Below are 21,436 nucleotides of genomic sequence, written 5' to 3'. Positions count from 1 at the left end.
CATAAAGAAGGGAAAGGGATCTGTATGTGCAAGAATGTTTGTGGCAACCCTCTTTGTAGTGGCTAGAAACTGGAAAATGAATGGATGCCCATCAATTGGAGAACGGTTAAGTAAATTGTGGTATATGAACGTTATGGAATATTATTGTTCTGTAAGGAATGACCAGCAGGATGAATACAGAGAGGACTGGCAAGATTGAACTGATGCTGAGTGAAATGAGCAGAACCAGGAGATCATTATATACCTCAACAATACTGTATGAGGATGTATTCTGATGGAAGGGGATCTCTTCAATAAAGAGATCTAACTCAGTTTCAATTGATCAAGGATGGACAGAAGCAGCTACACCCAAAGAAAGAACACTGGGAAATGAATATAAACTGCTTGCATTTTTGTTTTTCTTCCCGGGTTATTTATACCTTCTGAATCCAATTCTCCCTATGCAACAAGAGAACTGTTTGGTTCTGCACACATATATTGTATCTAGGATATACTGTAACCTATTTAACATGTAAAGGACTGCTTGCCATCTGGGGGAGGGGGTGGAGGGGAAAAATCGGAACAGAAGTGAGTGCAAGGGATAATGTTGTCAAAAATTACCCTGGCATGGGTTCTGTCAATAAAAAGTTATTTATTAAAAAAAAAAGTTTGAAAAAGCAAAAAATATTACATAAATATCAACCATCCTCATCATCATTAATATTATTGAATGCTTATCCTGCCCATTAATTTGCTGTAGGATTTTTTAACCTATAATACAACAGCAAAGCATAACTAAATTTCCAAGTGTATTTCAAAACAGTTCATCATTCAATTTAACTTAGCCAAGAAAAAACTACGAACTTTTCTAAATATATTGGATGAATCAGTTTCCAAATGGGAAAGCTGCTTACAAGTTCTGGTCACACCTACTTATAATTAAGCTAATTAGTGTAAAATATTCTCAGACTTTATATAAAGGCTTTGCCTTTCTTTATATTTGCACTCTCAAAATGGGCCTCAAGAATGAAACCCATTAAAGAGATGCAAAAATATGTATGTGGTATCTCCTGGCTATACATTCCCTGGGCCAATGCTAACATGTTACTTGCTAGGCTGCACAGGAAGTGGCTTGTGGCCATGGAATCATTCAATTATCTAGTTATAATCATTTCCCACCCATTTCATTAGCCATGGAAAAGTCTGCTCTGCCTTTGTAGGCTGCAGTACTGCACCAGTGAAACACCACTCAGATATGTTGTTTTCACAGCAGTCTGAGAACTGTTGAAATCAAGTCCTTTCTGTCCTTAGGAGCCATGAATGATGGGCGTTATAGGATTCTGGTGGCTTTAGCCTCTATTTACAAGCTGTCCTGATCTCAGCCATGTTGTACATAGGAATTCCTTGCACTCCACTTTCCTGAATTCTGAAAGCTCCTGATAAGCATCTACTTTGTGAAAGGCATTGAGCTAAGTGGTGGAGATTTGAAGACAAGTCTCTCCCTTCAAGAAACTGACATTCTACTAAGAAACAATATATACATAGATAAGAATAATAAGTATAAAATACATGAAAGATAACTGAAGGCTGAAGATGGTGGAGAAAGCATCTACAACTGAGAGGATGCTTGTATTGACAAGTCAAATTAATACCCCTGATTAGAAGAATAAAAATCTTCTTTTTGTACTTAATTGTTTCCATTACTGAATTCTGTTCAACAGATATTTGGCACTTACTATTAAAGAAGAAGAAAAGGAGGAAAAGAAGGAAGAAGAGGAGGAAGAAAGGAAGAAAGAAAGGGAGAAAAAGAACAGTTGTTTCTTCTGGAATTATAAACAAGATTGAAACCTTTATCCTGCTTTTATTTTTCTTTCAGGTTCTCCTAACTCCAAAACAAAACCAAGCATTAATAGAAAAGCACACCACATTGGATCAGTGTGGGAAATGGTTTATTTTTCTAGTGGTAACAAAGAACTTTTATATAGTGTTTGGGATTTGCAAATCCTTCTCATCTTATTCGGACTGATAGATGTTATCACTCTCTAATTTACTGACAAAATTGAAGCAGAGATGCATAGATTGAATGGCTAACCCATGGACTACTAAATGTCAATGGCAGACTTTGAACCCAGATCTCTCCTAATTTTAGGTGTCCTTCCTAATGCACAACATTTTTCTATGTTTTAAAATTTTTTCTCTGTATATATCTAACCAAAATACAAAAATATTCCATTGTATTGAATCCTAAAAATGCAAACATACCTTATTGAGTTCTGTGATTGCACTGAAATAATTTTTTAACAATTTGCTATGTTCTAGAAAACATACACACATACAAAATTGGGTGGGGGGGGGAGGTTGTGGGATTTTTGTTTTTGTTTTTTTTACTTCTCAGAATTTCAGTTTTCTTAACCATAAAGTAAGGAGAGGGATTTAAACTCAATTCCTCTAAGGTTACCTGGGCTCTAAATCTATGTTCCTATGACATTTGCCATTCCCTAAAAGTGATAAAAGCTATGAGGGTTAGGATCTGAAAAGGAGTAAGAAAAAAAAATTATCCTAAGCAAAAGCAATGGAATTAGGAAGGAGGAATATAACTAGTAATACTGGATCTAACAATGGGTGGGCCACCCAGGGGCTGACACAGAATTTTATGATGACACATGGAAGGGGTGGTCACTATGGGAAGCAAGTAAGCTTACAAGGGAGAAAGTTCTTCTTCTTTGCTCTTTGTTCTTGAAGAGGACCATGACATCAGGAAGGTGATGCCTTGGCATACAAGACAATATGTGAGAGAAGGCTTTCAAAGTCACCAGCCTCATTTTTTTTTTCTGAAGCCATCTGGGTCCAGTGGCCAAATGTAGATCAGGATGGAGAAGGACTTAAATGTAGAGTGGAGAAATTCCTACTAGTAGGTGGTACCCTGAGACAAAGTCCTAATCTGCAGATAGCCTTTCTACATCATTGAGCTTAGTGCAAATCACCTCAAAATCAGAAAAATATGCTTAGAATTTTGTGGCCCTCATAGCAGAGAAGAAGAAAATGTGTGTATTTATGGTATTAAAAGATTAAATATGTTGATATACAATATGATACATATGCTTTATTCATTTCTGAGTTCCTAACTCATCTATTTTTCATCTAAATTTCATCTATTAGCCTTCATGTGATGTCTGCAGTTTCCACAAAACTCCCTCAAAATTCCCATTTAATTTCTTATGCCAGATCTGCCATATATTGAATCTGTGATGGGGAAAGTCAAGATGTAGAAATAACAACTACTTATAACTCTCAGTCTAATTATAGTTTGGAACCTGAATATTCAACTAACTCACTGTTACTGTTTTGGATGAGATTTCTGTGCCCCTATAAACAAAAGAGCTAAAGCTTCTGATCCCTACCATTCATTGTTGTGGTTTTAGTCCCATTTGAGTTCATCTGGGGTTTTCATTGCAAAAATACTGAATGGTTTACCATTTCCTTCTCTATTCATTTTACAGATAAGGAAACTGAGGCAGAAAGGGTTAAGTAACTGGCCCAGGGTCACATAGCTAGTAAGTGTCTGAAGCTAGATTTGAACTCAGAAAGATGAGCTATCCTAACTCCAGGCCCAACACTGTACTACCCAGCTGTACATTAGGACACTCTAAAGAGGCCACAGCAAATTGGAAATATTATACAGAACTAGAGAGGCCCAACATCTCAACTAAGGTAGAACCAAAATATAGAAATCTCATTTTTCAAATCTTCAGAAGATTATATTAACAGACCATTCACTTTTCTTTGACTGGACTTTGGACCCCTCTAACAGAAATCAGCAATGACTCTGACCAGTGACAGGAAATACTTTGAGAGTACTCTGTCCTTCCCACTAAAGATAAATAGATTACAAAATCAATCACAACTACTCTTTTGGTAACTTCCTAAGAGACAAGCAGCATGTCCCTTGATCAGAGATTCAGATTTCTAATATGGATTTTGGAAATAAATCTTTTGATGGATGGATCTATGACAAGGTGAGCCCATCATTTTTTCCCTTTGCTAGATAGTTCTCATTTCATTTAATCCAACTAAACATTGCCCTGATTCAAATCTCAGTCCTGTCACATGACTTTTGGGCTTCATTTAATCTTCTGTCTTCCTCCATAATATGAGGATTGGATTAAATAGGACATGAAGTCCTTTCTAACTCTAAATCTAGCTACCTCTGATCCAGTAAGTGCAAGGTCTAGGTGATCCCCAGAATCATTAAAGATAAAAATGATAACATTCCTAGACCCCAAGAGCTTGCTGTACTGTATGATACATGTTATTTGAGAAGGAAAAACAGTATTGGTAAGTGGGGATATTGGGGAAGGTTTCCCAAAAGAGGCAGTAGTAGCATCTAAATTGAGCCTTTGAGTATGATAAGAATTCTGGGAGTCAAGACTGAGGGGAGAGTCCCATTGCAGGAGACAGAGTGGAGATTAAGGACTGATTAGGAGGTTGATATAATAGTCTGAGCTAGAGTGATTTCTGCTTAAACCAGGGAATTAATGGAAAGAAGGTGATAGATAAGAAAGATTGTAGAAGTAAAATTGTTGAATCATTAAATAACTGTATAGACAAGGGAAGGGAAAGGCATAGAAAAGGAGTTGAAGATTACCCTCAAGTTAAAAACTTGGATGACAAAGCAGGGGAGTGCCCTTAACAGAAACAGAGAAATTGAAAACAATCTTGGAAGAGCTATTTTATTTTTCTGACAGTTTCCTTACCTGTAAAATGAGAGACAGCTAGGTGACACAGTAGATTGAATGCCAGTCTGGAGTCCAAAATATTCCTTTTCCTGAGTCCTAATCTGGCCTTAGACACTTGCAAAGCTGGAGAAGAAGATGGTAAACTACTTCCACATATATTCTTTTTTTTTTCTTGGAGGTGAAGGAAGGCAATTAGGATTAAGTGACTTGTCTAGGATTTGCAACTAGCAAGTGTTAAATATCGGAGGCTGTATTTGAATGCTGGTCCTCCTGACTCCAGGGCTGGTGCTCTATCCATTATGCCATGTAGCTGCCCCACCATTTCAGTGTCTTTGCCAAGAAAACTGAGTCAGACATGACAAAATTGACTAAACACCAAAATGATAGGGTTGAACTCAATGATTTCTAATATGTCTTCAATATTTAAATTTGCAATCCCAAATGCCCAAATCTTAAATGACTAATAGCACCTGCCTTCTAGGACCCCAACTCTAGCAGTAGGAGTCAATGAATGAAAAAAAAAAAAGTAGCATTTATTAAGCATGTATGAGGATCAGGAGAAGCAAATACAAAAGGAAGAAAGTCACTGAACATGAGAAATTAGTCTATTGGAGAGAGATACTACTTAGGAGAGAACAGGGTCTCTTAGGAAAGAAGGACAGACAGTCACAGGGATGTGAGCAAAGCCACAAGATAGTTGATTGTCATATTATTTCCCTGATTATTAATTTGATTAACATTCTCAGATGTTGTTCTTAAGAACAAACTCTCAAAATCCAAATAAGTTTTCTATTAATATTTATTTTGTGAGGCAATTGTTCAGGGTCACACAGCTAGGAAATGTTGCATGTCTGAGGCCAAATTTGAAATCAGGTTCTCCTGATTTCAGGGCCTGTGCTCTATCCACTGTGATATCCAGCTGCCTTAAAGTAGTTTTCCAAAGAAATGTATCAGGATATTTGATAGGGGGAAACCAATGGGAAAAGAGATATAGTTCTCTTCTCTGGGCTCTGGAAGATTGATATTTATAAGATTTAGATAAAGGAACCCATATAATAATTATGTATTCTCAATAAAGCATTTTGCTGAGAAAGCAATTTGAAAGCAAAATAAATTGAGATGACGATTAGTAAATAGAAACATTCCTGGATACCCAAAATTCCTTTTAGCCCTCTCCAACATCCTTGGAGAGTTACTACTGAAGTCAGGGTGATATTCTAGTACAAACAATTTCTTTTTTTTTCCCTGAAGCAATTGGGGTTAAGTGACTTGCCCAGAATCACACAGCTAGGAAGTGTTAAGTGTTTGAGGCCATATTTGAACTCTGGTCCTGCTGATTTCAGGGCTGGTACGCAATCCACTGTGCCATCTAGCTGCCCTTTACAAGCAATTTCTAATCACATAAATTGGATCTAAATAATACAATAATGTTTCTGAACAATGTAACAAATGATAAATAGTAATCTATATATACATATGGCCCCAGGCAAGCTAGATATGGTAGCTTGGGTGATTTGACATTTAATTACTCACCAATCAAGACAGCTTGGCCCTAAGGCAGTGTGCTTAAACTGAATAGACTATGTTAAGAGGAGAAGGGAGAAGAAAATAAAGAATATATCCAGAAAGTAAGAATGGTTGATTATATCACAATCTACAGACAGTTCCTTTTTTAAAAAAAATAATAATAATAAAGCTTTTTATTTTCAAAATATATACATAGTTTTCAACATTCACTTTTGCAAAACCTTGTGTTCCAAAATTTTTTCTTCCCTTTCCCTCACTGAATATCTTAGACAGCAAGTAATCTAATATATGTTAAACATGTGCAATTCTTCCATACGTATTTCCACAATTATCATGCCATACAAGAAAAATTGTATCAAAAAGGAAAAATAATGAAAAATAAAACAAAAAGCAAGAAAACAACAACAAAAAAAGTAAAAATACTATGTTGTGATTCACACTCAGGTATAGCTGGATCTCTCCATTACCAGTCCATTGAAACTTGCAGGCAGTTCTAAGAGCAGAATGACTGAGAAGAAAAATCATTAGAATTGCAGGATCTTAGACTAGGAGGCAGGGAAGGCAGGGTAAAGGCTAAGTTGATCGGATGGGAATATTAGTCTTCTTAGAGGAAGCAAACAGAAAGTAATTTTTATCTAAGTAGAGGACTGCTGTAAATCATAGAGCTTAATCTCCAGGAGCAAGAGGAGAGAATTTCTGGGGGGAGAACTAATCGATTGGGACCTCTACCCTCCGGAGACCTGTAACAGCCACGAGGAGTGAAGTGTTCTGATATAGTAGCCTGGGTCAGTAATTAATAAATGGTCAGGTCAGATGAGCAATTTAGACACACCCATAAGAAACTTAAGTAAAGTTAAGCCCTCTATAATGCTCTGACTCCCTGGCCTTATGCTTCTGCTCTGATTCTGAGTTTTCCTCACTAAAGACTCTCCATAGGTAAAGGATTAATACTGTGAATCAGTTTTAGAATTCATATTCCCTAAACTTGAAACCTTACCTTAAAAAGAAAGAGAAATGGCTTTGAGGAAACTTACTGCTTTTTTTTCTGAGATATTTTCATAATATGTTTGAAGAACTGGGACAGTTTTGTTGTTCATTCATTTCTGTGAAGTCCAAGTCTTCATTATCTCATTTGGGTAATTTTTTGGCAAAAATACTGGAGTAGTTTGCCATTTCCTTCTCTAGCTTATTTTACAGATGAGAAAACTAAGGCAAACAGAGTTAAGTAACATCCTCAGGGTCACACAATTAAGGAATCTCTGATGTCAACTCTGAAATGGGGACCTCAAACTTTTTAAATAAGGGGCCAGTTCACTGTCCCTCAGACTGTTGGAGGGCCGGACTATAGTAAAAACAAAAACTTTGTTTTCTGGGCCTTTAAATAAAGAAACTTCATAGCCCTGGGTGAGGGGGATAAACGTCCTCAGCTGCTGCATCTGGCCCACGGACCCCTGAATTAGGCCCTGTGCTTTACCCACTATGCTTCACTCACAATGGAGGGAGGTTATTGATATTCTAATGACATCTAAAATGGATAAACCTTTATCCTGTCAAACATCAAGAAGAAATGTCTATAACCTAAAGATATAAAACCTTTATTTCAGCAATCATTTAAGAGGGAATGATTATAGTCTGGAGTTTTGGGGCAGAGCAACTGAGGTAGACCTTTATCTCATCAAACGTTAAGAGGGAAAAGTTATAACCTGAGGCAGAATAACTAAATAGGACAATTGGAGAAACTGGGTCACGACATTAAAAGGGAACTTTGGGACAACAATAACCTCTGCAATGTTAGGCCTATTTCAGTTTGTACAAACTCTTTTTATATCTTCAACTGTGCAAAGATTAATTGATCAACCAACAAGGATTTAAGAAGTGCCAGTGTCTTGTGCTGAGAACTATATATACAAAGACAAAAAGCCCAGCCCACCAGGAATTATATTCTTCTGATATCCCATTATATCTCAAATGAATCATATTGTCCTTTTCAATTATGTATTTTCATGAAATGTAGTCAGATGAAAGACCTTAAAAAGGCTCCTCTAGTCAATATATGTGATCACTCCACCTTGACTTCCCCTTGAAAACAGTCAATCCCCAAATCCAATTATACCACCATAAAACAGATGGGAATTCTGATGTCTCCAATTCCACTTAATCAATAAAAACCTCCTTTCGTTGAGTGTACCATAAATTAAGGTCAAGGGCCATGCTAATTTTCATCTTTGTCTCTGCAACACCTGCCTATCACATATTTGTACATAATTTTTCTCTGAACTAAAATAAACCATGACTACTTACCTAGAAGATCCTTCTGCATATATGAGAAATATCATCCCTTTTAATAGCTATAAAGAGAGAAGGAACAACAACCACTTTACAATTTAACTGAAAGTTCAAAAGACATTTGAGGATGTCATTATTGGGATATAATAGATCAGAAATTCCTATCTAGGATTCATAGAGCATCAGAACCTTCTATGACATTGCTGAATATATATACATAAAAGAGGACTTCAGAGAAAGATGAAAACGTGTAAGCATAATTTGAAATAAGATAGAAGATAGTGCCTATTTATCTCATAGTGATATTATAGTTAAACAGAAGCAAGTTTGGTTAAGTTTATATGTATTATAGCTACCTGACTGGAAAACATTCAAGGAATAGAAAAGGGTAGGTGAAATTGGGGAACTTTTGTTTATTTATGATTTTAAAAAGCTACTTCCATCTTCCTAGTTACTGTGTGATATATTATATATATATATATATGTTACAACTATCAATGGCATTCAAATACTCATTAGGTATCTACTCTGTACAAGATGCTATCCTAGATCCCCCCAAAAATAACAGTATAATGGCTATTGTTCTTTGTCCATTGTTCTCAAAGAGGACCAGGACATCAGAAAGGTGATACTATGACATGTAAGTATGGATTGAAGTGAGTCAAGTCACTGTGCAAGGTCACCTGCCTCACTTTCCTCTCCAGAGATAGCTGGGTCCAATAGCAAAGTATACATCCCCAGTTGTCTTGAATAATAGTTAACATTCATAAAGCACTCACTATGTGCCAAGCATTGTATTAAGCACTTAGCAAGTATAATCTCATTTGATATTTACAAGAACCCTGGGATGTAGGCATGATTATTGTCCCAATTTTATAAATGAAGAAACAGGCAAACAGAATAATTTGTCCAGGATCATACAGCTAGTAAGTGTCCAAGATCAGACTAGAATTCAGGTTTTCTTGATTTCATTCTTACAGCTGTATCCATTGTGTCACCAGCTGCCCCTAAGATCATAGATTCAGAACTGGAAAGAATTTTGGAGTTGATGTCATACAAAACTTTTACTTTAGAGTTGCAGATCCTGTGACCTAGAGAGATAAAATAGCTTACAGAAGATTAGACAGGTTCAGAAATAGCAAAGCCTGGAAATGATACTGGGACCTGTGATGCTAAATCCATCACTGCATCAAACACATGATCTTGTCCTCATAGAGTTTATAACCTAATAATTAAGTAGTTGAGAAATAAGGAAGTGCCATATAAAATTATGGAAGTGCATGTAAGTTGCAACAAGATGCAATGTGAGTTTGGAAAGAGAAAGGATCATTCTATCTGGGAAGCTCAAGAAAGGCATCTAGAAAGAGATGCTGTTGGGAGTGAACCCTCTTTTATCAAGTTGTAAGTGTTCATTATTAACCCCAAATCAAGATGTGCTAGACCTGCTAACCTAGTCTACATATTAGTTATCAGCATATATAAAGTGTTTTGTCTGTACACACACACACACACACACACACACACACACACACAATATATATATATATATATATATACACATACATACACACACATGCATATATATATGCCTGGGAGTAATTTTTGGCTTTATAAGTTACTTTTTCCAAGAAAGGCAAATTACAGATTTTAAGTTTTTGTTGACATTATTTGTGTAATAATGCAAATTTTACACTCTGGATAAGTCCAAAATTTGGTCAGTCCAACTGTCAAGAGATTAGTTGAACAGTCTACATGTACTAGGCTAAGTTTTTCATTCATAAGAGGAAAATTCTGACCAATAAGGTAGAAAGTGTGATGACCGCTTATTTAAAATCAGCCAGAGTCAGGAATTCAGGTTAAGGGAAAAATCTTCAATCTTTATTCTCAGTAAATACACTCAGAGATGGAAAAGGATTGTGATAGCAATATGGGCAGCTGTGACAAGAAGCCAGCTAGCAGAGGAGGCTTGGAGGCCAAGGGCGGTCACGATAGCAATGCAAGTAGCTGTGACAAGATGCCAGTCAGCAGTCTCTCTTTCCGCTTCCCTTTCCACTCCCCTGCCTCCACCCACCAAAATTGTCATTTCCTATACAACACATCAGGGCTTGCACAAAGAGTGGGCGGGGGCTATTCTTTCTCCAAGTATATATATTAATAGAGTATGGTCCAATTACTATTTAGCCTCATGTGCTTGGGACCTCAGTGCATCAACTCGAGCCTCAGCCCATTACATCTCCCGCTTTCTTTTGTTTTAGAACACAGGTGGTCATGCCATCCCTGACTCCTCAGGGAGGTCAGAGCCCCCAAGGGGAGGTGATCATACCCTCCCTGACTTCTCAGGAAAGGAGGTGAAAGCACGGAAAAGGAGGTGATCAGGACCCCCCCCACCCTAACTTCTCAGGAAGGGAGGTGAAAGCACTAAAAAGGAGATAATCACACCTTCCCTGATATCTCAGGAAGGGAGATGAAAAGCACCAAAGGGAAGTGGGGGGTGCTAGTGGATTTCTGGGCTGAAGGGTCTTATTATGCACAAACCCATCAGCATGGGAGGTATTACACGAGCACATAGCAATAACACAGAGGCTATTAGTGATGACTCTTCCCACAGGCAGTGCAGGCTCTATGTGGTGTAACAAAAAAGGTTTGAACCCTTTTATAAATATGGTTTATAAATATGGTCCTAGCCAAATATTTTTGGCCATTCAATTTTTATCAGTTGAGAATAGAAATTCCACTCTTTTCTAACATCCTTTATTACTGACTTCTCTGAGCAATACAAGGCAGACCTTGAATTGCCAATGTTTTGGGGATAAATAAAGAAAATAATTTTTCCTTCTTTCTACCTGAGTGTGACTCATTTTACAGTGTTTTGTTCATATTAAGCACTCAATAAATTAGATACTAAAGTCAGTAATTAAGGGGAATTCAATTAAATTTAAATCACATTTATCAAGCACCTACAATGTACACAGTGCTATGCTAGATACTGGCAACACAAACACAAAAACAATCTCTGCCTTCAAGGATCTTACATTCTACAGGAGAGAAGAATATTGAAATAGCAGCAAAGGTTAGCTTTTCTTTCCAGGAGGTCTAGGCAGATATATTTTCCTGCCTTCCAAAATTGAGAACCAAATTGAATGATTAGTGATTATATTTCATGTTGCCAAAGCTAAGAGTATAATCATTAAAAGAACATTGAAGTTCTCCAGTAGTACTAGTCCATAATGGGGAGCCATTGTATAAGTGAGACCACCACATAAAAATAATAGAATTCATAGTGCTTTAAAGTTTGCAAAACTCTTTACAAATATCTCAACTTTTCCTTTAAAATAAAAAAACCTTGAAAGATAGGTGCTTTATTCTGCAGATAAGGAAATTGAAGCTGACAGGTTAAGTGGCTTGCTCAGGGTTTCTCTGATTCTAAGCCCACTACTATAGACTGTGCTACTTAGCTGCATAATCAAATATATCTTTAAGGACTTTAGTAACTAAAGCTTCTGGACTAGGATTCAAATGTGTCTCCTTCCTACCCAATTCCATTCTATAAAGAATGATTTATGAGAGGTTTCAATGTATATAAAAATATCCAATCAGATGTGTTTTGTTTTATTTTTACTTTTATTATATGAAAAAAATAGTGTATATCTTTTTTTCCATGTCCTTTTTTAAACTGTTGCAATGAATCTTTCATTCAATCATTGTGCTCCCCGCTCCCTATCAAAGAATCATTTTCTCATTTGGAAAATATTTTCATTTGCTGAGGAACCTTGCTTACCAGAAGAGGGTAGGAGCAGGGTTTCACTATCATTTGAACCTCATGTATTTACCTTGACCCTTTCTTAAATAGAAAAACCAATTTGAACAATCCAGATTGCAGGCTGTGCAGTGCCCTGCTGAGCAGACGTGAGATCCCATGCATGCCCTGGGAAGGCTGCACTGCCTTTGAAGTCCTTTGCCCTTGCTGCCTGCCATGTTCAGCTGCTCCAAGGAGAAGAGAAGGCCCCCTGAGCCTGGTGCTCCTGACCCAAGCAGCTGCACCACAAAGCTTTCTTTGGCTTTAAGTCTCATTGCCCGTAGGTTTCTATTTGGAGACCTAGCAAGGGGAGGGAGAAGTGCATGATTACTGACATTTTATTACATTTAAAAAGCAATTAAGAACATACCCACACACATAGTTCAGTATATATTTCTAAAAATAGCAATGTCAGAGTCAGCATGGGATAGTGAATAGAGAATTGTCATTTGAGCCAAAAAGATTTGGGTTCTAGCTCTGCTTTTCACACAATCTATGTGACTCCAGACAAGTAATTTAACCTCTCTGTCCATTAGGTAACTCTCTACAGGAGTTCTTAGGAAATATGAATTTAAAATTGTTTTTAAATAATTATTTCAATATAATTGGTTTTCTTTGTAATCCTATGTATTTTATTTTGCATATTTAAAAACCTTACTTTGAGAAGGTATATACAGGCGTCATCAGATTTCCAAAGAGATCTAGGACATAAAAAACAGAAAAGACCACACTAGAAATTGCAGAGAAGGTGCCAGTTTGCATTGATAGATAGTGTTTTTTCATCTGGAAATTCTCTCTACCTTTGAAATTACAAGTCAGGTTCTTATTCCATTCCTTAATAATAACAATAGCTCACACTAATAATATACAACTTTATAATACTGTGCATTCCTAATAATAAAAGCAGTTTGCATTTATGAGCATGATCTCATTTGATACCACAATAATCCTGTTATTATTATTCCCATTTTCTAGATGAGGAAGCTGAATTTTTTTCTTTGATCCCTTTGAAATACAGACATAGTAGTGGTATTACTTGGTCAAAGTGTCTGCACAGTTTTATAATCCTTTGGATATAGTTCCAAATTGTTCTCTAGAATGGTCAGATCAGTTCACAACTCCATAACAATACATTAGTGTCCTAATTGTCCCACATCCCCTCTAGCATTTATCATTTTCCTTTTCTGTCATATTAGATAGGTTAGGTATCAAATGGTAGTTTGGAGTTATTTTAATTTGCATTTCTCTAATCAGTAGTGATTTAGAGCTTTTTTATGAGATTATTAATAACTGATTTTCTTCTGAAAACTGCTTGTTCTTTTTTTTTTTTTTTGATGTTTTATTTGATGGGAAATGACTCTTATTTTTATTAATTTGGCTCAGTTTCCTATATATTTTCTTCAAATCTTAGTTAATGTCTTACCTTGTCCAAGAATTTTTTCCTGGTGTCTTGATGCTGATCTCCCTCCCTCAGAGATTGTCTTCAATTTCTGTTGCATTTATCGTTTGTTTATAGTTCGTTTTCCACACTGTCTCCCCTGGACTCTGTAAGAGGAAGGACTCTTTTTTGTCTTCCCAGCCTCACAAATGCCTGATGTATAGAAAGCACTTAATAAATATTTGAATTTGACTTGAACCATTTAAAAGAAAATTTATCTTGGACATATCCCAAATACTGACAAAAGAAAAGCTGTGGTCATAGCTCTGAATCAAACATCTAAAACACCAATGTTTCATTGTTGTCATTTCATTTCAACAAACATTTATTGAATTCACACTTCATGCTTTATATTCTGATAGTGACTTCTGGTAAACTTTCTTTCTTTGCCAAAAAACTAATTTCCATTTATCAAAATTCTATTCATCTAAGGCAAGATCTTATTCAAGAGCTGTCTCTTCAAAGAAGCCTTCATTTTCTTTTTTCAATAATGTTTTCCCCAATTACAGATCAAGATAATGTTTAGCATTCATTTTTATGAGATTTTAAGTTCCAAATCTTACTCCCTCTCCTTCCCTCTTCTGAAAATGATAGACAATTTGATATAGGTTATACATGTGCTATCATATAAATGATAATTTCTTATTAGTGACCGTTATGAAAGAAGACACAGATCAAAAGAAAAAATACAAAAAAGAATGAAGTGAAAAAAGTATGCCTCAATCTACATTCAGAGTCCATCAGTTCTTTATCTGTATGTGGACAACTTTTTCTTTCATAAGTATCTTATATTCGTCTTGGATCATTGTGTTGCTGAAAAAAAAGCTAAGTCATTCATAGTTGATCATCACACCATGTAGCTCATGCTGTCTGTGTAGAATGTTTTCTGGTTAAAGGGTAATAACATAAGAAAATGAGAAGAACAAGGAATAGTCTATCTGTTAAATTTATGGGGAGGGGAAGAATTCATGACAAACAACAGAAAGAATTATGAAATGCTACATAGATAATTTTTATTATATTTAATAAAAAAACTTTTGTATAAACAAACTCAATGCAACCAAAATTAGAAGAAAACTTAAAGCTAGGAAGCAATCTTTCTAGCAAGTGTCTCTGATAAAGTCCTCACTTCTCAAATATATAGAGAACTGAGTCAAATTTATAAGAACACAAGCCATTGCCCAATTGATAAATGGTCAAAGGATATAAATAGCCAAATTTTAGATGAAGAAATCAAAGCTATCTATAAGCATATGAAGGCATATGAAAATTGGTACACTAAAGCATTGTTACTGCAATTGTAAACTAATCCTATCATTCTAGAGAACAATTTGGAATTATGCCCAAAGGGCAGTAAAATTGTACATACCTTTTGATCCAGCAATATCACTATTGGGTCTGTATCCCAAAGAAATCAAAAAAGGAAAAAAAAATTTACATATACAAACATATTTATAGCAGCCCTTTTCATGGTGGCAAATATTAGAAAATGAAAGGATGTCCATCAAAAGCTGAACAAGCTATGGTATATGAATATAATGGAATACAATTGTGCAACAAGAAATGATAAATAGACAAATTTCAGAAAAACCTAGAAAGATCTATACAAAATGAAATGAACAGAACAAAGAAGACTTTTTGGATTCACTACCCACTCCCACCCCAGCTGGAAGCAATCACTCCATCCAAGCCCACAGCATTTTACTCTTTTATCATCTTAATCAGATTTCTTTGTCTATTATCTTTCCTATTGGAATGGAAACTCCTTGGGGGCAGGGACCATGTCTTACAAAGGACATTGTGCAGCCCAGTGCCTGGGATATAGTAGGAAGGAAGGAAATAAGCATTTATTAAGTGTCTGCTATATACCAGGCAATGACCAAATGCTTTACAAATATTTTATTTAATTGTCACAGCAATCCCAGGAAGTAGATGCTATTGTTATCTGCATTTTATAATTCAGAATACTGAGGCAAAAAGATGTTAAATGATGGGTTCACATTCACCCAACAAGTAAATGTTTAAGGCCATATATTGATTCAGGTCTTTCTCACTCCAGGCTTTACCCATTGTTTCACATAGCTGTCTTTAGTAGGCACTAAATAACCACTTGTTGAATCTTACTTTGATTGAATAAATTGAATTAGATCTGAATTTTTCCCACAAACTAAATTCTTCCATTTACTATCATTGTGGTACAGTATGCAAAGAGTAGTGTGTATACAGTCAAAAGACCAAACTTCATATCTTTACTCATCCACATACTGTAACCTTGGACAAATTACTGAACCATTATTCTGGGCATTATTTTTCTCATCCTCCAACTGAGAGCACTGGAGTAAATGGATTGTAAAGTCCCTTCTAGATCCTTCACACTGCAGAGAATTCCATCCCTGAGTCCACCTATTGGTCAGCTTTTCATAAGAGAACAACAAAGAGCTTATATTTCTACTGAATTCCTGCCACAATTCCTGCCCCCTTCTCCCCTTCTTGGGAAGCCTGAGAAGGCAGAGCACCCATTGATGACATCTCATTCCTCTGTCATGCATTCATTGCTAGATCAAAGATGTATTCACCTGCTGTGTTGATGCATATCACTTTGATCTCAGCAATGATTTTCCAGCTGAGATTTAAATATTTAGAGAATAATTTGTACTTGATTAGCACATTTCATTTTGGAATAGCAAAAGTATTTTATAAACATGTCTTCATTAATCCTAACAGCACAGCAGGGAGATGGGCAGGTGGTGAATGATTTACATATGGAAAAACTTGAAGCAAGCAAAGAGAGGATTTTTGCCAGATGAGAAATGAGTTCACTGGAGAGGGGAGCTGGGAACAGGAGGAAGAAGTGGAGGAGATACATGAGTACTAATCTTTTTGACATTTATGGAACATATTCAGTTCCAAAAAAACTTCACAATCTTTGTACTTTTAACCTATTATTCATTTTAATTTGAAAATATTTTTAAGGCACACACAATAATGTGTCCTATGTGCTAGGGCTACAAAATAAAAAATGAAATGCCATCCCCTGCATTCAAGAAACCTAAGGACTATTGTAGAACACATCATGTACATGGATAAGTAAATTACTAGATAATTCAAGGAGGACAGTTAAATAGTAATTATTTTCAATCTAGTTTATATATAGCTTGTTCTTTTGTTGTTGCTGTTTGTCATCTTACCCATTCAGTTGTGAGCTTGTTGAGGATAGGGACTGTCTTTTTGCCTCTTTTTGTATTTCTAATGGCACATAGTAGGTACTTAATAAATATTTATTGATTGATCATTGATTAATCAACTGAAGAGAGTAATTGCTCCTGAATCCTCAATAATTAGGAGGAAAATAAATACTAAGACAAGAAAGATAGAAAAAGGCAAGGTTGAAAAAAAAGCTTTTAAAAGTCAAACTGAAAATTGCATTGTGATCTGAGAGGTAATATACTATACTGCTATTTATTGAACTGGGGAATGTGACATGGTCCAAAGGGCACTTTAGGAAAATCACTTTGGCAGCTAATTGGAGGGCAGAGTGAGAAGAGATTTGAGATAGATTAGTCAGAAGATTATTACTCAGTCCAATAATGAGATGATGAAAGTTCTGAGACCCTCCAATTCTGAGATTCTACAATATAGAAATTAAAAAAAAAAGAAAATTGAAGAAGGAATGAGTGATTATCATTGTCTTAAGAAGATACTAGGCTATCAGTATTAAAGAAGAATCATAGAGGTTTTTGTATATGTAAATACTTATATCTTTATGTATGTTTAAGTTTTTAAAATTAAAAAAAAAACAAGAAACTGAATCCCAAAAAATTTAAATAATTTGTCTTTTGCTTTCTATTGCTTCTGAAGTCACATAGTTAACTGGAAGAAACCTAGCTAGTCTGCTTCCTAGTGAATGCAATTCAGATCAACAAATAATGAGCATTCCTATTTCCAAAATAACACATTAGGTGGTATCTAATATTCTTTTAATTTCAACATATTGTACATGGAGATGAGGGGGAGAGAGAGAGAGAGAGAGCATAAGAAAGTGAGAGGGAGAGAGACAGGGAGAGATAGAAACAGAGAGACAGAGATAGATTCAGAGACAGATACATGGACAGACAGACAAAGACAGACAGACAGAGAGAGAGAGGCAGAGAGAGGCAGAGAGACTGAAAGAGGCAGAGAGAAACAGAGGCAGAGAAAACAGAAATAGACAAAGAGACAGACAGGAAAACAGAAATCTGAACTTGGAAAGATATTTTTTAACTGACTTTTATATGGTGTTTTAAAATTTTCAAAGCATGTTATACACATCATCACTAGTTATTCCATTAACCTGTGAAGCAGATATTTCAGATATTACAAACCTCATTTTATAAATAAGTAAATTGAGGCTGTCAGGTAGAGAATTTGCATATAGTCACACAAAAAGTAAGGACCAGAAGTCAGATATGAACCCATAACTTTTTGAGTTTAACCTTATAACCATTATAATTTGTAGTTTCCCAGCAACAATATGCTCTAGTTTATTAAGTGTTTTTTCTAATATTATAGTGTTTTATTAACAAAACATATGCATGGGTAATTTTTCAACACTGACCCTTGCAAACACTTCTGTTTCAACTTTTCCTCTTCTTCCCTCCATCCTGATCCCTAGATGACAGGAGGTCCCATACATGTTAAACATGTTAAAGTATGTGTTAAATACAATATATGTGTACATATTTATGCAGTTCTCTTGTTGCACAAGAAAAATTATATTTAGAAAAGTAAAACAAAAATGCAAGCAAACAATAACAAAAAGAGTACAAATGCTATGTTGTGGACCACACTTGTTTCCCAGTGTTCTTTTGTTAGGTGTAGTTGGTTCTGTTCATCACTGATCAATTCAAGAACTGAATTGAATCCTCTCATTGTCAAAGATGGCCACTTCCATCAGAATTGATCCTCATATAGTATTGTTGTTGAAGTGTATAATGGTCCTAGAAAGATATTATAAAGATAAAACTACCCCAGTGGCATTTTTTGATGCTGCTTTCACATATTCACTTTTCTCAGACTTTCAGAAACCACATTAAAGAGGTTACCAAGAGAAGCTGGGGCCCCTGCTCCTGTAGACTGTAGCTTGAGCTCCTGGAGTCAATGGTCTTCATGCAATCCTTGCCAAAAAGAAATGGTAAGACACAGTAATGACAATCATTGCCCCTGCTGTACCCACTCTAATCCCAATAGCACATTGTTGTTGTTTTTTCCTTCTCAGTGTACTATTGAGATACTAACTAGCTCAATTATGACACGAACCTAAAAAATAGATAGTAATTTAAATTTATTTCACTATTTCTTTGCAGTGAAACTCCACTGGAAAAGATAGAAACAATATAATATACAGAATAGGCATTTTTAAATCCTTAAAGATTACCTCCAAGAAACAGTCTGTAAATACAACATGAAAGCTCATTTCTGCTGCTTTTATCCTGTTTCATATTGGATTTTTAGTTTCACATTGATTTTCCTGATAGACAGTTGTATGAACATTTTTAGTAATATTCATAACTTCCTCATATTTTTCAAAGATTAATCTTTTTTTTTTTCTTAACAGTATCGTTCACGGACCATTGAGGTTTTTGGCCAGTTTGGTGGGAAACGGTGCCTACAATCTTTGGGAGACAGGCGTAGCTGTGAATCTAGTAGTATTTGTAGAGAAGAAGATGACTGTGGAAATGATTTTAAATGTGAAACAGGTATTATTTCTCTCACTTCAATTCATCAGTGTGGAGTAAATTGCTTGACTGACATTCTTGAACATGGATTGTTTCCTGTAAGTTCTGGGATATTCGTATATGAGTGAAAGAAATTAAACTAATTTATTTGTATATGAGTGAAAGAAATTAAACTAATTTATTTGTATATGAGTGAAAGAAATTAAACTAGTTTAATTCTAAATTCTAAATTCCAAATTTCCATTCTAATTTCTAAAAGCCCATAACTTTGATGTAACTCATCCAATGAATTCAAACTTATCTGTACTGTCCTTCAATTTTATTAATCCAGGACACTGGGTGTCTTTGGAGTTCAGTATGTTTGTGTATGAATGTGTTTGTATACAACTTATCATTTACACCTATGATACAGTAGATGGAGAGTTATGGCTTCCCTCAGTGTGATACAGATGGAATTCTAAAATAATAAAGCATCAAAGATATTTTATTCTACTTTATGTAATATAAATTATCCCATGACATATCAAGTCATTATTGTTTTCTGATTTAGGTCGATGCATTAAAAAGAGACTTCTATGTAATGAAGATAATGACTGTGGAGATTTTTCTGATGAAGACAATTGTGAAAAAGATCCACGTTCCCCCTGCCGTAGTGAGACAGAATTGTCTGAACTTGGTCGGACAGCTGGATATGGGTCAGTATCCACTTAAATTACAGAGGAAATAAATATTTCCTCATTAGGTGAACATTATCTCTGGGGAAAAGACAAATCACTCTATAGACAAAACAAACTGTTCTCTCCAGAGCCAGGTCACCATGGAGATAAAATGGAATCCTCCAGGGTAAAAACAAAGAACCAGGGATCCTCAGCCCTTGGTGGCCCATGCAGAGGTTAAATCCCTTGTGCTTGAAACAGCTTGGCTCAAATCCCAGTCCAAAGACCACTTAGGGCCCCAGGAAGAACATATCCTTTTTCACCAAATGTAGACACACACACACACACACACACACATACACACACACACACAAAAAAAAAACAAGTTCTAATTTCAACTTTGACTTTTACTACTTGTGTAGTTCTGAGCAAATTCCTTAGTCTAAGACTCAGTTTCCTCATTGGTAAAATGTGAATAATAATGCCTGCACAATTTACTTTACAATTATCATGAAAAGAGTTTTAATAATAATACTAACTAAAATTTAGTTAGTTTGCAAACACTTAGTGTGTTTGCAAAACATTCTACATATGTTAACTCATTTAATTGTCACAACTTTATGAGCGAGGTGTCATTATTATCCTAATTTTACAAGTGAGGAAACTGAGGCTTGAGGCTTAGAAATGTTAAGTGACTTAAAGAGCTATTACTAGTAAATGTCTGAGGTCTCCTCACAAGAAGGTGGGGAAGACACCATGTACATACATTTATATACAAAAAAAGCACAAAGTAGTTTGTCAGGAAAGGCATTAAAGGCTGGGAAAATCAAGAAAGATTCATGTAGAAAATGGTGGGTTCTTGAGCTGAGATTTGGAGGAAGCTCAATTTTCTAGGATAAAGTAAGGTTTAGGGTCTATTTATGCTGGCTACATCCATGTATATCCCCTAATTCCTAGACAGCTTTGATAGGACCATCATCATCTAAAGTCTAGAATGCAACAAATGAAGATACTTATCAACTAGTTAGTTTGATAGGTTGGCTACTTAGATTATTAAACTAGTTAGTTTGACAGTCTTCCCTCCCCCAAGGAATTAATAGTTTGGGGGTTGTTTGTTTGTTTTTAATTTAATTATTTTTTTAAATTGGGAATGGTAGCTCATATATTATCTAGTTAGCAAGCAGATAAGGATTATATAGTGTCATATTAAGCTAAGTGTATATACAAGCACAGCCCCTCCAAATGCTTTGCTCCCCACACCATTTAGTAATAACTTCTGTCTGACTTTTCAAGACCCCATTTGT

The 21,436-nt window shown here is 35.6% G+C and overlaps 1 protein-coding gene across 1 annotated transcript in view; it reads left to right on the top strand.

Annotated features, from left to right (window-relative positions):
* Positions 1-12,501: 12,501 nt before the first annotated feature.
* The window catches only part of C9 (complement C9), a 42,655-nt gene continuing 33,720 nt past the window's right edge, over positions 12,502-21,436 (top strand). The window contains exons 1-4 of the mRNA XM_051971029.1: positions 12,502-12,604; positions 18,823-18,932; positions 19,356-19,497; positions 20,027-20,171. Of these exons, the coding sequence (XP_051826989.1) occupies positions 12,502-12,604; positions 18,823-18,932; positions 19,356-19,497; positions 20,027-20,171 (500 nt within the window). The remainder of the gene's footprint in view (positions 12,605-18,822; positions 18,933-19,355; positions 19,498-20,026; positions 20,172-21,436) is intronic.

Source organism: Antechinus flavipes, chromosome 1 (genome assembly GCF_016432865.1).
Source record: "Antechinus flavipes isolate AdamAnt ecotype Samford, QLD, Australia chromosome 1, AdamAnt_v2, whole genome shotgun sequence".
Lineage (NCBI taxonomy): Eukaryota > Metazoa > Chordata > Mammalia > Dasyuromorphia > Dasyuridae > Antechinus > Antechinus flavipes.
The sequence above is the reverse complement of the archived record's forward strand: the minus strand, read 5'-3'. Positions and strand labels throughout refer to the sequence as shown.